Below are 17,559 nucleotides of genomic sequence, written 5' to 3'. Positions count from 1 at the left end.
ACACGTCCTACCAACCGATCCCTTCTTCTAGTCAAGTTGTGCCCCAAATTCCTCATCTCCCCAATTCTATTCAATACCTCCTCATTGGTTAGTTGAGCTACCCACCTAATCTTCAGCATTCTTCTGTAGTACCACATTTTGAAAGCTTCTATTCTCTTCTTGTCTAAACTATTTATCGTCCATGTTTCACTTCCATACATGGCTACACTCCACACACATACTTTCAGAAATGACTTCCTGACATTTAAATCTATACTCAATGTTAACAAATTTCTCTTCTTCAGAAATGCTTTCCTTGCAATTGCCAGTCTACATTTTATATCCTCCCTACATCGACCATCATCAGTTATTTTGCTCCCCAAATAGCAAAACTCATCTCCTAATCTAATTCCCTCAGTATCACCTTATTTAATTCAAATGTCTTTCATTATCCTTTTTTTGCTTTCGTTAATGTTCATATTATATCCTCCTTTCAAAGCACTGTCCATTCCATTTAATTGCTCTTCCAGGTCCTCTGACAGAATTACAATATCATTGGCGAACCTCAAAGTTTTTATTTCTTCTCCACGGATTTTAATTCCTACTCTGAATTTTTCTTTTGTTTCCTTTCCTGCTTCACCAGTATACAGTTTGAATAATAATCGGTATAGGCAACAACCCTGTCTCACTCCCTTCCCAACCACTGCTTCCTTTTCATGCCCCTCGACTCTTATAATTGCCATCTGGTTTCTATACAAATTGTAAATAGAGATTTGTTTCCTGTATTTGACCCCTGCCACCTTCAGAATTTGAAAGAGAATATTACAATCAACAATGTTAAAAGCTCTCTCTAATGCTAGAATGTAGGTTTGTCTTTGCTTAATCTCTCTTCTAAGATAAGTCGTGGGGTCAATATTAACTCATGTGTTCAAACATTTTTAAGGAATCCAAACTGATCTTCCCCTAGATCGGTTTCTAACCAGTTTTTCCATTCGTCTGTAAAGAATTAATGTTAGTATCTTGGAGCCATGAGTTATTAAACTGACAGTTCAGTAATTTTCACACCCGTCAACACCTGCTTTCTTTGGGAGTGGAATTATTATACTCTTCTTGAAGTCTGAGGGTATTTCGCCTGTTTCATACATCTTGCTCACCAGATGGTAGAGTTCTGGCATGGCTGGATTTCCCAAGGCTTTCAGTAGTTCTAATGGAATGTTGTCTACTCCAGGAGCCTTGTTCCAACTCAGATCTTTCGGTGCTTTTCATAATATCGTCATATTCCATACTGGATTTTCCATAGTTTGATTTCCCTTTTTTATTGCAGTTTTTGTAATGTGTTCTTTTACAAATTTATTCTAGTGTGCAGTTTTCATTTTCCTTCTGTAGAGCGGATTTTTCTTTTGCTTTCTGCTGTAGGTCTTGAAAACTGCTGCAATGAAAATGGATTAATGTGTATGACTTCAAAAATTTTACTATTTGGTATCACCAATTTCTTCACACACTCCAGCCCTGCAAATTTAACACAAAGTGCTTTCTAATGTACAGAATAACAAATCCTGTCTGGCGATCATCATAATTTTTTACTCTTTCATTGTCAACTAAATCTTAATTCTTTCTGTATGGTATTGTAATGTCATTTCATAGCAAATATGTAGCACCTGTTGCTTATGCAAATTCATCCTCTCTTCTGTCATTCCCAAACACTTTAAAGCATTGTGACGATAGACTGCTGGGCTCTCTCTTTTTGTGCAAACAGCCACTGACCTGTAAATATCCTTCAGATCATGAACAAATAGTGAAGGTTGAACAGCACTGACAGTATGATTCTATTGAACTCAGGGAGCTGTACCAACCAAAAAATGCCGCAGCGCAATGCCAAATGAAACGTCATGCTGTTCAATGTACTTCTAAAGAAGGACTGAGTAAATTTAATGCAATAAAGACACCACCCTTGTTCCAGAATTAAATCTTGAAGAAAAATATTGTAATTAGATCCCTTTTGATGTAACTATCCTATCTGTATAATTGCAATCCAATAGTCAATTGGACTATGGTGAAGGGCCACATAGCATACTGGTGTTCTCAAGATAGATACGAAAATGCTTTGTTCACAATTTACTTGAATGTGATTCATATAATCTATCCCTGAATTCATTAATTGTGGTAAAATCATAATAAATTAGACCATAAACTATTTGAGGCACCGAGAACAATACAGGCACAAATCACAGACACAAAGTTTCGAGAAAAATAGATGACTGTGAAAATCAACTTCGTATAGGTCTGATTAGTTTTCTAATATCTTACAATTCCTATGAAAAAATAATGTACCCAGTTTATGCTATGAAATATTAATTAATATTTAGGATTATATTTATTAAAATAGCTTCTTTAGAGAGTTGTAAAATTTATTGTTAATGTGAAACTAGAATCAGAATATAAAGAACAGATACTAAATGCACCACACACACAATTATGACCTATTCCAACACTTCATAGTCTTTTATTATCATCATTTTCATTAAGCACGTTCTGTGGCTTGAGGTACAGGTAACACTGAAATATACCTCCAATTATGAAGTACTACTACTGCATATGTGATGTATCCACTAAATTATGTTGCCAACCCTCCATGACAATTGGGCAGCACAGAGCAACACATCTTTCAATGAATACTCATATATACTGTGTGAGCATATAGATACAGATAAAAATAGTTTACCTTAAGATCAACCAATGTAATAAGCATGCACTCATGCTGAAGTCTCAGAATTCATGATGGTGTGCTTTAGACCCTTTTGGTTCTCACTGCCCCATTTATACGCTTCAATTCAGTGACTTATGTGGACTAGACTTTAAAAACGGCTGATTAACATATCTTGCTTAATCAGAAATTCAGGGTGTAAGTGAGGGTAAGAAATTAACTACCTCAAGTAAGCTAAATTACTGCCCCCCCCCCCCCCCCTAAGAAAAGCATATAGCAAATTCAAAATAGTACAAAATTTCTTCACACAAACACATACCAATTAATATTACTACCATTCAATGTAAAATGGTATAAACCCTAACCCAATTTTGGCATTTAATAAATTAAATACACAAAATCCATTACAAAAATATGCTAATTTTTATGCCATAAAATCTTCATTTATAAATTGTTCTTGGGTAGACATATTCATTGATTTAGATAATATTTTTAATCTTAACTTGTTCTGGGATGGCATTATTAAACCACTGCATGCCTCTCACAGTGGAATATTTCAAGAATGTTCCTTTTCCTCAAGCATTTTAATTACTAGTAGATTCTAATCGAATTACCATTTCTGGTGGACTCTCCTATTTGAACAAATTCTAACCAAAAGCTGGCCATTCTGTGTAGCAGAAAAAATATGGTTTCTCTGCACAAAGTACAAAGACCCCAGTAATTCCTGCCAAATAGATACTTCCCTATAGCAAGAACAGAAAGGGTTCTTCCTTGCATATAGCATGAAGGGTACTAACATCAAGATAGATATTTGTAGATTCTCCATAAGTTCCCAATCCTTCACATTATATTAATCTACACCACTTAGGTTCTTACCAATAAAGGTTAATAATAATAATAATAATAATAATAATAATAATAATAATAATATAATAATAATAATAATAATAATAATAATATAGGTTTCTTGACCTCAATAGTTGCGTCCCAGTTCCTCATCGATCTTTGCATCATTCAGCCCATCATAATAACACACCCTAAGTGATGGTGTCTGCTAGGCAGGGCCAGGGCCAGGGCACAAAGATCTGTCGTCGTCCCCCCCCCCCCCCCCCCCCCCCACACACACACAAACCGACTACTAGTAACTTATATTCCTTCCCACTATGAAGTTCATCTAAACAATTCTCTTCATGTAGCAGTCCTCAACAGTTAATAAGACAATTGTACCCATCAAACTTCCAAAAGTAATATAGACAACTGTATCTATGAAACTTCCAAAAGAAATATATTCTTAAGTCATTCCAATTTATACTTCAGTACTTAAATTTTGAAACTGGGCACACTGGCTACTTGCTAAGACTTTTCAAAATAATTGTCACATTCTTTACAAATGCTCAGTAATTCTACATTAAATTATTTAATACTTATTGTCAGCATTGGTGCGTCACATCCAGTAGTAATTCTAGTCTCTATAAGTATGTATATTACATACATGTATGTCAGTGCGGATGCTTTCCACTCTCCGAAGTATCTCAACATTAGTTAATGATAACTGGCACACTCCTAGTAATTACAGATGACAATAAGTTCTCTGAATATTTCTTACTGAGGTTCCATTTCATTGATATGTAATGTAATAGTTTCTACTTTCTTAACTCTACTACATTCTAAAATACTTTCTGTGTTTATTATTTCTTCTTCATTTCCTTGAACATCCTGTACCAAAACAATACTACAATGTTCAATACTGTTGTCGAACTTATCTTTTAGTAAAGCTAAATAATCATAGAAATCTTGCACCTAGTTTTAAATCTCATACCTTGTTTTCGCCAAAGTATACAGTACTCTGTAGAGTGTCAATCCTTTCATTTAACTGAGAACTTATTTCACTAAAATGTGAGAAAATCTGTCATCCTTGTGTAAAGACTGCCATTAAAGTGCTCACGTTAAATCTGTTGACTGCTCTGCAATCACAGCTGCATTATTGTTTCTAAGGCAATATTTTTCCCTATGAGAACCACTGTTAATCTTCTACTAAGCACTAAAATAAACTGAAAAGAACTGTTATTATAAACTAACTAATAAAATGTTATTTAGTTTTACCTTTCGATAATGAATAGTTTTATTTTGAAATCAAAATTACTTTGATAAATTGGTATCGTAAATAGGTACATGTACCTACTTCACTCTATTAAGGGACAAAATCAATTGCAATTAAGACATCACTTCACAGTGTATTGTATCTTAAAAGAAAATAACCAATCAGATTTTAATATAGCAGACACTGTTGATATATCGTCTGCGAATTGGCAGCTGCAACTCGTCTGCTTCCGTTTCCTGCCCCTGTGCCAATTGCTACATTGGCTGCGAACAGTACAGGCTGACTGTGTCATGTTGGAATGGTTTTTATTGTAGCTTGCAAGCTGCCAATCTATACATGTTGTTAGGTAGTGTGCAATGATATCATATTCTTCTTGTTTATATCCCAGACAAGTTGTTGAATTCTGTCATCAAGAAAATTCAGTACTATTTCTGCTTTGTAGACTGTAATAAATACTGAAAAATTATTTTCAGTTAAATTATGTGGCACTTAATAACTTCTTAATGCTGTAAACAAACATTTGTATCAATTCCAATTATTGTTGATTAGTACAGGAGGTAAATATTACATACACCTAAAAACACTATGTAATCACAATTTTTCAGTATTAATATCAATAAAGCCTCTTAAATCATTTCGGATGCAATGTAAAGACCAATATTCAGTTGCACTTTTCATTAGGTTTTATCACAAAGTCTTCAGTTTCTTTTATTCCATGGAGTTGTCTATTCTTGTTTGCTGTCCGAAAGCACTTACATATGTAATGATGGTGTTTTCACTCTTTAACTATCTTCTACAATTAATAAAATACTCTTCAGTCTTATTACATCTGTGACAGGATTGAAATCCAGACATAAAAGAATACTAATTCTTGTATCAATTCTTGATGGAATCACATATTAAATTCCTGTAACAAAATTCTTCGCAATCACTTTCTTCCTGTATTTTGAGTTTCAATTCAATCCAGATTCGTATCTATTTCCAGGATCACCCCATGACAGGTTTCCAATAAATGTCCACTAGATTCAGTAAGAAGTGTACATTTATTGTGTGAATTTATACAACATGCACTCAGTGAGGGGTCTCAATACAACTGAACTGAATTGCAGATATTCTTCAAAAACTTTTTGATAGACATTGTTCATGAAGTTTGACACTGCCTTCTCCAGAGCCCCATTCAGCATCCACATTGTGTTATAAGCGTCTTGATGTAACTGTTGTGATATAAAGACTTCTGCCGCGTGGCTACCCAAGGAATATCTCAGACAGACTAATACTTCAACTCAATCATATATGTACTAATACATAATACCACATCCAAAATGTGGACTTCCACACTATTATAGAATTAATAAATGACACGATTACTCATTTATATTTTATGAGGGTACAGAAAAATTTGCATTTCTGAGTTAAAAGGGAAAATTCCCAAATTTAATTATGCAAAATTCTGTACTCTCATAAGACTCCTTGAAGAAGCCACTCACGTTAAGTTGTTGCAGGTGAGCCTTAAAAGGTCTATTCACAAAAGCATTGATTACTTGAAGTAGCGAGGTCATGCCACCAAGAATTTTGTCTCCAGTAGCAGCTAATACCAATACGTCTTAAACCGGTCTTTAGAACCTGTTCACTCAATACAGCACATCACAACACAGTTTTAATACTTTAAAACATACAGATCACAAAGAAGAGTAAATTAGAAATACTGTAAAAAGCCAGCACAGGAAAACAAAATCTTTGTCGCATAGCAGCAAATCTGCAAAGCATTAGCTTACTTTTGATGTTATACAGTTTCACTACTCTTAAAAGCAGGATGGCAAACTCAACTTACCCCGGGATATGCTTCCTCAGGTCTGACACATATATCAAGATAAACTTGCTCCAGTGTACCAATCAATTCCAATGTGTTTGTTGACAAATTGATCACGGGCCGCATCATGCGAGCAGGACCCGTAAAAAGAAAAAGCCCTGGGTACTGGCCTTTTGCGAACTTTCCAGGTATGAATCCTATTTCTAATGTTCTAGGAACCTGCAAATAAAAGAAACAAAGTAATGAAGATACCACACTAACATATCAAGAAGAAATTAAAATCTTAGTAATAAACAAGAGGATTACAGAATAGTGAATAATGGGATTCAAAATCATTGCCCTACAAAATCCTTTACTAGGTTTTGATCAAATCTTTTAAATGTTTAATACACCATTGAAAAAAATTAGATGATGTCAATTTTGATCAATGACAGATTATGCCACCTAAGTGGTGTCAGATATACTGATAATGATTTCAGCATCATCTGCCAGCAGATACTGCACTGGCATAGTTATCAGAGCACCATCTGTGTCCAACCTTTACGCAGGAATTCCAATGGACACAAGGTTCAGTCAAATGTCAGTAGACATGTGGAGCAAGCAGACACTTTGCAATGGTGAGTTACTTGTGTTTCAAACAGCCAATGTAGCAGATCTGAGAGGGGTCAAACGGTAGTGGTGGGTTGGTCATTTTGGAGATGGAAGTGCCACACCAGTTGTCTTCAATGCTGGCAACAGAGCACAACTGAGCATTCCCGCACTTTTAGACGAAATTCTGGATGCCCTTGCGGCACTTATGCCTGCCCAGACTATTGTATGGTAAGAGCAGCAGTGACAGATCATACAGCTTTCAACAGCACAAATAAGAGCAAATGAGACCTCAGAAGTGTCAACATGAATTGTTGCACACTGGTTGTTAGCAATGGGTCTACAGGCCTGCAAACTTCTAGTCCATCTTCTGCACACACCACAGCACTGGTATGCATGACCTGTGTTGCCATCAAAGGATCACCTGGATGCCGGAATGGTGCTCTGTGGTTTTCGTTGACAAAAACAGATCGTGCCTGCATGCAAGTGACAGTCGTTCAAGTGTATGACATAGACCTGGTGAGTGCTGTAGAGAACAGTACATTCATCTAAGACACACTAGTCCACCCCAGGCCATATGATCTGGGATGTGAGATGCTAAAATTTTCTCTCACCTATGCTGTTTGCATAAAGAGTGCTCAATATGGGTAGAATATAGTTTGGCCAGTCGTTCTGCTGATCTTACAACAGGAAGGTGATCTGCTATTCCAAGAGGATAACGCCCCCCCCCCCCCCCCCCACAGCCCGTGAAACACAACATGCGCTGCAAGATGTGCAGCAGCTTTCCTGGCCAGCACGATCAACAGACTTGTCTCCAATCGAGGATCTTTGTGTAACGATGGGACGACAAATGACTCACGTAACTCATCCAACCACTATTCTTGCAAACCTATGCAAACATATCAAGCACGTGTGGAATAATACATCCCAAGACAGTATGTAACCTTTACGATCAACTGCTTGCCAGATTTAGTGCCTGCACTGACACCCATGGAGGCTACACTACACACTAATATGGATGATACAGCATGGGCCATCCCTGGTACTTCAGAATCACTTTAGCTATTGCTCGGTAAATGTAACTGTTCCATGTACTCCATACATATTGCTCCTACAATATATTTTAAAAGAAATGGAAAACTCTTATGGGTATCTGATTCTTTTTTCTGGCAATTCATATACTGACTTCTGTTAATTTAGATGCTCCTCCATCTCTAATGTGTATTTACAGAAAACTTATGAGCAGCTGAAGAAATAAGTATCAAAATGTGTAACCAGAAGTTTCAAATAGTAACTGCAATTTCTTTCTTATGACTGATAGTTTCCCTCAGACTAATTATGTTCTTTCTTCGTTAATCAATGTGTACTTTCTCTAACATTCTGTTTGATTCAGTCGAATCATGTTATACATATACTCTGTTTACCTCAGAATCATTAGCACTTAAAAATTAATTCATCTCTTTGAAGAAAGGAAGGAATGAAGATAAGGGTTTAGTGTTCAGTGATAAGAAGTTTATTAGAGACATATCAAAAACTCAGATTGGTGAAGGACACACAAAAAAAAAGTTGTCTCTCTTTCAAAGAAACTATACTTTTATTTGTGTGAAATGATTTAAGGACACCACAGAAAGCCTAAAACTGGATTGCTGGGCAGGAACCTGAACTGCTGTCCTGCTGAAAGTGTGTTCAGTATCTTAACCACATGGCAAATCATCATTATAGTCAAAGCATGTGAAAAAAATGCTTAGCTGAAAATAAATTCCATCATATCATAATGAAATTACAAGCCTTCCTGTGTGCTTCAAGCTACATACAATTCTTCTTCAAATTGTTAACTTGATGTGCAGAGGAGTCCTAAAGAGAACAAGTGAAGATGCAGCAAAGTGGACATGAGCTTTCCATAATTAGGGCCTACTGTACAAGAATCAGTTATCAAACCACAGTGACCATTTAAAAAATTGTAGAAAATGCTGAATTGAAGTGATCCACAAAGCCCCTGTCAGATATTATTCACTCACTCACACACACACACTCACACACACACACACACACACACACACACACACACACACACACACGCTGTATAATCTTGGAACACATTCTGAATGTAATCAGGTACCTCCAACAGAATGAGCTCCTCCATACCAACCATAATGGATTCATAAACATGGGTCATACAAAATTTAACTCTTAAGTTTTCTCATATGACATCCTGAAAGACATGCATCAAAGAAATCTGGTGGCTGCAGTATTTCTTGACTTTCAAAAGCATCTGATCATGCACCACACCAAAACTTATAAAGGAAACTCTGATAATACCGGACAACAAATGAAGTTTGAGAATGGGTTGAGGATTTCTTGGTAAACAGGAAGCAGCATGTTATCTCAAATGGAGAGTCGCTGACAGATGTAGAAGTGGCTTTGTGTGTGCCCCAGAGAGGAGCATTTGGATCCTCCTGTTCATCTTGTACGTCAATATGTCAGACTTTCTGCAGATGATATGATGATACAGTTAACTACAATTAATAACCACCTGAAAAAAAATTGAACAAGTATTTAGCCATTTCTTGATAAGATTTCAAAGTGGTGCAAAGACTGGCAACTTACTTTGAAGGTTCAGATATGTAAAATTGTACGCCTCGGCAAATGCAGAAACGTAATGGCCTATGACTACAACAGGAGATGTGTCCAAAAAGTTGTCCAATTTTTTTAATCATTAGAAAAGTTCGAGATTCTTCAAAGTAATTTACTTGGGCATCTACACACTTCCAGTGGCTCTGTCATGCACAATGTGTGTCCTGGAAGGCTTCACCGGGGACCTCATCAAGGGGCCCTGTCACAGTGACTTGAAAAGCTTCAACCGACCTGAAACGGATTACTTTCAGTCCAGTTTTGATCCTTGGGAAGAGAAAGAAGACAGTTGGAGACACATCCCAACTGGGGAGGAGGGGGGGGGGGGGGGGGGGGGGCTGCAGAACTGTTGTCAACTTGTGCTCCGCCAGGCACTCACAGACACACAGACGTGTGGTTTAGAGTGTTGTGAAGGTAGAGCTCCAAGATATTGTTCATCTCCTTTCTCACTCAGGTTACTCTTTTTTGCAGTTTTTCCAGTACATTAATATAGTACGTAGCACTCACGATTTGGTCTCAAGGAACGAACTCTCTGTGAACCAGACCTTTAGTGTCGAAAATGACTTCTGACTTGCTCATTCTTACTTTTTTAGGTTTTGGCGATCCTGAGGTGTTCGCAGTTTTAATGTTTTTTTTGTGGGCCACACTCTAAACACAATGTTTCGTCCCCAATGACGAGAAGTAAAGTTCAAATCCCATGTGTTTGAGAAGTTCAGTCACAACAGTCAGACAGTGATACTTCCGGAGTTCATCAAAAGTTATAAAAGAAACAAGACATCAGACGATACTTCAAGATCATCAGAATTTCGTGAACCATACTAAAACGCATAATTCGGCTTAAAATGCACATTCATATGTAAATTTTCTTGGAGTACCGGTACTGTATTATCTCATGTTTGGGTCTTTATTATGGCATAATGCCATACGTGCACTTGAAATGTAGCGAAAGTTGAAACAAGCCAATAGTGTGAAATTAAACACTTCATTTCAAATAAATTGACAGCCTCAGCAGACAATATTAATTTTAAGCCAAATCATTGTTCTGTAAGGCAATTAATGTTTGACTGTCTGAAACTAATAATGTATTTTAGCCTTCTGTAATTATGCAAGCGTATTTTAATTCATTTGATAGCTCCCTGCAACAAAAATCCCTTTTATTATCATTTAACGTGAGAGCAATAAACGAAGAGGAAACAACAAAATTACTGAATGTAAACACAGATCATGTGGAGACTCCCCACCTCAACTCAGGCTGCTCTGTGCAACAGCCGCAGATTTACTATATTTCTGAATGGGGGCAATGTTAAGTAGTGGTGCCCAGCCACACTTCTGTAAACAGATGTAGGAGAAGGTATTTCTCATGCGCGACTCAACTGCGCATGCTCAAGAGCCTGCCCGCAACAGCTCAAACAAATCTAATTTAAACAGTTGTCACATCATATTCATCAGACACAATTTGTTGTTATAAAGCATTGCAGTCTTCCTAAAGCCTTTGACACACTTTGCTGTTGGCAGACACTTGTATGAGCACTGTTTTATTGTTGTATACGGCGCATTTCATTGCAACTTAAGATTTATTTTCGTTTTTCTTTTCTCTCCTTCGTGTTGTGTTACCGCAGTATTATTTTGCAGTAGCGGGATGCAGTAATATCCTTTGTTAGAGTATTGGTTCTTACCAGTCAAAGTCACAAAAATGTAACTGAAAACTAAAAGAATGAAAAATTCCCGGAATTCTAAACAATTCCTGGGTTTTTCCTGGTTTTCTCCCGGATGAAAAAATTCCCAGGTTTTTCCCGGATCTCCTGGTTGTCCCGGCTCATATACACCCTGCCTTAAGAGTGCCCTTCAGATGAACAGCACATCTTTGGATCAGTATTCTTCCAAGTTTACAGTTAACAGAATTAGAGATGCACTGAAGAATGTCACGGCAGGAAAGGCCCTGGATTGAATGGAATACATCCAGAATTTCTTCTTCAGTGTGGGAAGTATGCCAAAAAATGGCTTGCAGAGTTTCATACAAACATTGTGGCAATGGAGAACATACCACAGAAAATGAAGAACTCTAACGATTATCACAATGCTTAAGTCCGGAAAACCAAGTGACCAGCCAAAGAGCTATAGACCAATCGCACAGCTCAGTGCTTGAGAGACTCCTTTACAACAGACTGAGTCCAAAAATACTGGAATCAATCCCAGATGAACAAGCAGGATTCCAGTATTACAGAAGCTGCACTGACCAAGTGCTTCCCCTGACAACTTGTACAGACGCAGCCTACCAGAAAGAGCAAAAAACATCAACTCCGCCCATAGATCTGAAAGCAGCCTATGACACTGTCTGGGCTGTTGTACAAACTAATTCAAATAATTCTATGCAACAATACAATTAGGCTGATCAATAACATGCTTGCTGGGAGAGCTTTTAAAGTGTTTACCGGAGAAAGAAAGAGCTCCACCAAGCTACTCAACAACAGGCTACCACAGAGCTCAGTTGTTGCCCTTACATTCTTCAATCTTCACATTTCCGACATCCCAAACAGACCATCTAGGAAGTTTGGCTATGCAGATGGCTGGGCCCTAGCTGCACAACGTGGATCATTTGAGGCCACTAAAGACCAATCTGAAGTCACTGAGTGGCTATTTTTGCAAATTGAGACTGCAGCCAAACCCAAACAAGGCAGAAGTATCAATCTCATCTTTGGACCATAACAACTACCCCAAATATCTAGGAGTTACACTGGGCAGGACACACACTTACGAGTACCGGACAAAGACTGAAGGCAAAAGGAGGACAAGAAATGTCTTCATCCATAAATTGTAGGGCACTACTTGGGGGTCCACAGCAAACACACTGCACATCAGCAACTGGCCTTATCTACTCAGTGGCAGAATACTGTGCTCCAGTATGGATTAATAATTTATGTAGTATTTAATGACAACATGTGCATCATCAGTGGCACAATAAAATCTACCCCTAGTATATAATTGCCAGTCCTAAGCCATGTAACACCAGATGAGATACGGAGAAAAAAATGCTCTCCTCACAGAATACAACAATGTAATTAATAAACTTCAGCTGCCCATACACATGACATAGCTGACCTGAAGCGCAGAAAACTTCGGGAAGTCCACCACTACCCACTGCTAAAGAGATGACGACCTCCAACTTTGACATCCAGAATCTCTGGAAACGACACTGGGGAGAACACTGTCTATCAAATTGCCGAAGCTTCAAGCTAAATTAGAAACTGCCTGGCTTCAATCAGTCACACATAGTGTGGACAACTTTAAATCACGTACGCACAGACCACAGAAGTGTTGATGCCCTCTACAAATGGGAAGAGATACCAACTCCAAATTGCGACTGCAGTGCTGAAAAACAAACAACCCAGTGCTTAGTGGAATAATGCCCTGTTCAATCTTACAAGGGAACCTTCATCGACTTCCTATCTGTAATAGAGGAGGCTATGTCTGGATATCAATTTGTAATTAAATTGTATATAAAGTATATAAGAATAGCAATGTAGGCCATACAATAAATAAAATGAATGACTCCAATAATATCCAACTGCCTACATTTGAATACAGCTGTCTGTCTGCCACTCCAAGCCTCCGCTAAGTGGTGAGCAGCAATTTATCCCAATTTGTAATGTTGTCACAAAAAAAGGTGCAAGAAAGGTAGATTAGAGTTTAGCATCCAGCTAACAGCTTGGTCATTGGGGGTGGGGCACAAGATTGGATTAAAAAAGGATGAGGAAGGAAATCAGTTGTGCCTTTTTCACTAAAAAAAATTATGTGCACTTTTAAAAAAAATGATTACTAGCACTGTGATCTGTATCATGTCATGTCTCCATTAACAATTAATGTAAAACTCAGAGTCCGTGCTTCACTGCACCTACACGCATCATTTTACCTGTTCATTAAATGCTATTTCTTTCGTTAAAAATTGCAGATTGTACAGTATACTTTGGAGGCAACTTCTGCTCCATAGTACAGTCCATTACGCTCTGTGGCTGAGTTGACCTACAGTTCATAAAAAGTTTTGAATTCTAGGAGTACTGAAGTTTCTCTTCCTGGATCTGCAGAATGAAAACAGAAAACAACTCAGAGAGAAACCAATGTCATTTTACTCCTACTCTAATCCCAAGGACACATTGTAGGGCATTTACAATAACTACTTGCATAAATGATGAAAAATTAAGGTTACTGGATTTACATTTTTAGTCTCTGCCCATGAACGAAATGGGAAGAACTCATGATGGTAACACAACAAGTTCATTTTCATGGGCTTTACACAGTGATTTCAAGAATAGAGCTAGACTTAGATTTGACCATACTATGATGTAGTATTGTGGTTTTCTTGCTCTGTGTGCCCCCATGTCCTCTTTTTTTTTTTCCTCTATGCTGCAAAAACTACATACAGTATGAAACTAAGTACAAACCTTCACACCATGGGCCTTCATCAGGCGTAGCTGTTGTACAAGACTAGGAGCTGCATCTTTTGGGACATAGCCCAAGACACGTCCATCCAAAACAACAACAAAACACTGTGAGTGGTTATACGAGCAAAGAGTTATCGATCCCAGGGGCAGCATACCCAACGATACTAAAATGGATGGAATTTGAGCCACTAACTGTGGATCTGCTGCCTGTGTCACTACGCAATCTTTGGTCAGATGGTTCAGCAATCCACAAGGAGTGCCATCAGGTGTATGAGCAGGACAAATGAAACCTGTTAATAAGTACAGAGCACATTAGTTCATAAAAACAAAACAAAACATGAGAAATTAAACTATCATTATACTCAAGAGTAAGTTACTATGTCTTAATAGTAAACACTGATTCTTGCCAAGTTATTGTAATATGTTGTGTGGCTATATAAAACAGCTAGAAATGTTCTAAGAACATTCTTGCAGCCCATAGACAAACAGGATTGATGTGGTATTAAACGACAACATGAGCATTATCAGTGGCACAATAAAATCTACTCCTAATGTGTGACTGCAAGCCCTGAGCCATATACTACCGGAAGAAACAAGACAAAATAATGCTCTCCTCAGAGAACACAACAAGGTAACACTATGTGCTGGATTGTTTGTTTTTAAACTCCGCAGTCACAATTTGAAGTTGGTATCTTTACCCATTTTTAGAGAGTGTCAACACTTCTTCCCTGGCCAGTGTGTATGCGATTTAAAGTTGCCAACATTTTCTGTGACTGACTGAAACCAAAAAGCCAACTTGTTGGGTAGTTGATAGGCACACACAAAAGAAAGAAAACTTAAAAACTTACTAGCTTTTGGAGTCATTCTTTAATGAGCTAGAGTAAAAAAGCACACACACACACACACACACACACACACACACACACACACACAGGCCCCTACAGGGTGCCAGCTGGATTAGCGATGCCAATGCTTTTGTTACTCAGCAGGCGGACTGGTTGTGGTGTGAGTGGGGTGGGGTGGGGTGGGGAGACGGAGGAGGAGGCAGGAGAGTGATGGCTAGTGGCTCAGATGGAGGTGAATGGTTTGCCAGCAAGGAATGAGTGAGGCAAGGGTGGCAGGTGGGGAGCAGCACACACTGAAGGCAGGAGTGGCACACACTGAAGGCAAATTGGGGAGATAAAATAGGAGGGAGTGACAGGGCAGAGGAAGGGGAAACTGTTGGATGGATGATGGGGATGGGGATGGGGTTGGGAGGGGGGGGGGGGGGAGGGGGCAGTGGGTTAGCTGAGACCGAGGCCAGGATTATTACGGGAGGGAAAGATGTGTCATTGGGATAACTCAATCTGTGTAGTTCAGAGAAGATGGTGGTGGAGGGAAGGATTCAGATGGGCCAGGTTTTGAAACAGCTATTGAGCTTGACTGCAGGGACGGCCAAGAACGCGGCACGCGTGCCGAGGTTTGACATGCGTGCGGATTGCTCCCTTCTGACGCTACATGTCCTCCACTACCACACCAGCTGACTGTGCGCACATGCGCAGAACTACGAACACACCGCACGCGTCAGTGCATTCGCATAAGGAACACTGCCCTGCTAGCATGTGGCTTAGTTTCATATTACGGCATTTGATAATATTAAGCTCTGTACAACACATCATGTTGAGCAATACTGAATCTTTGTTGGCTGTTCGTACACCTACAGAAAAATAACAATAACACTGGGTTTGAAACTGCATTACACCAACAATATCGTGCTTCTCACATCATCACTCATAAAATTTTTACAACATTTAAGCTGAGATATAGAAACAGACTTGAAAGTAGTCTACAGCATGCAGTATGATGTGGAGTAAGTGATTCCAACTACATGTGAAACAAGCAAATTTTATATTCTGGAACTACTGTACAAAATTTGCAATAACTACAATTCTCAACAAAACATATCACAAATACAACAAAATTATCACCATTAATTTAATTATTTTTGGTTCACTGTAGACATAATAAAGAACATATCCAGCACAAACTGACAGCACACAGACAAACGCAGACAGTTTATCATATTTTCGTCACTCAGATTGCCACGTAATCCTGACTTATTTAGTTTCATAATCGAAATAAACCTTTCGCACATGTATGTCGATCCAAACAGTGATATAACTTTTGCAGCCTCATTGTGGAGACGGGGAAACTCTTCCCGAGGAAAACCTATGTAAAATTCCTGGCCAGTTTTTACGTAAAAAAATTTGTCTCTTAAATGGGAATTACACTGCAGATCGATCAATTCCATTTGCACTGGAGTACTTTCAACTGAAACGGCAAAGGGTCTAGAAAATAGTTCAAAAACAGATGTCAGACTGGCATTGTCCTGAAAATGTTTAGAAAATTGTGCCTTTAGTTTCTTCAACACAGAAACGAATTCGTTGGAAGTTGCGTTCTCTCTGACTTTAGAGAGAGCGTAGGGCAATGGGCGGTATTCATTTTCATGAGTTGTTCCTTCCACAATGTGAGTTTCTTATTAAATGCATCCACTTTTTTCATCAGATCAGAAATAAACTGCTACTCACCTTGAAAAGTCTTATTGAGAGTGTTCAAGAGTGCAGTCAGATCAACTAAAAAGGCAAGGTCTGCAATCCATTTTGGATCTTCTAATTTTGGCTCTGCCTTTCCTTTTTCCTTCAGGAACTCAACAATAGTGAGTCTTAAATTGAAAAATCTTTCGAGGCATGATCCTCGACTTAACCAACGTATTTCCCAGTGGTAAATAACATCTCCGTATTCTTCGTTCAGTTCCATGAGAAACTGTTCAAAAATGTACTATGGTGACTACCAACTTCATCACGTGCTCCAAATTTGCATACTTAGCACAAAGAGCTTCTTGGTGTACAAAACAATGAATTCCGTACAAATCTTCTGTCGATCGTCCTAGCTTTTTACACAACGATGCTACAAGCCCATTCTGAGCACCTCGAATTGCTGGCGCTCCATCCATGGTGACTGAAACTAACCTTTTCCAATTCAGGCTAATGGCTTCAACTGCCTCTTCAACTGCTTTTAGCAGGTCGGCACCCCTCATTGTGTGTTTCATTGGTACTAAATCTAACAGTTCTTCCATCACATGCAAATTTGTGTCGACTCCACAAACATAAATCGCTAGTTGTGCTCTGTCCGAAATGTCGGTCGACTCGTCCAAAGCAATCGAGAATGCAATAAACTTGCAGGCACTATAACTGCCTGTAGACATCCGCTGCCATACCAGCTATGCGGTGAGCTATTGTCTGTCCGGAAAGACTAATTTCACTAAACT

General features: G+C 38.5%; 1 protein-coding gene across 1 annotated transcript in view; it reads right to left on the bottom strand.

Moving 5' to 3' along the window:
* LOC126336927 (DNA-directed RNA polymerase I subunit RPA2) overlaps positions 1-17,559 on the bottom strand; it is a 200,177-nt gene that overhangs the window by 95,595 nt on the left and 87,023 nt on the right. The window contains exons 10-11 of the mRNA XM_050001097.1: positions 14,253-14,542; positions 6,616-6,813 (exon numbers count right to left, since the gene is read on the bottom strand). Of these exons, the coding sequence (XP_049857054.1) occupies positions 6,616-6,813; positions 14,253-14,542 (488 nt within the window). The remainder of the gene's footprint in view (positions 1-6,615; positions 6,814-14,252; positions 14,543-17,559) is intronic.

Source organism: Schistocerca gregaria, chromosome 2 (genome assembly GCF_023897955.1).
Source record: "Schistocerca gregaria isolate iqSchGreg1 chromosome 2, iqSchGreg1.2, whole genome shotgun sequence".
Taxonomy (NCBI): Eukaryota; Metazoa; Arthropoda; class Insecta; order Orthoptera; family Acrididae; genus Schistocerca; species Schistocerca gregaria.
This window is presented reverse-complemented; position numbering and strand designations above follow the sequence as displayed.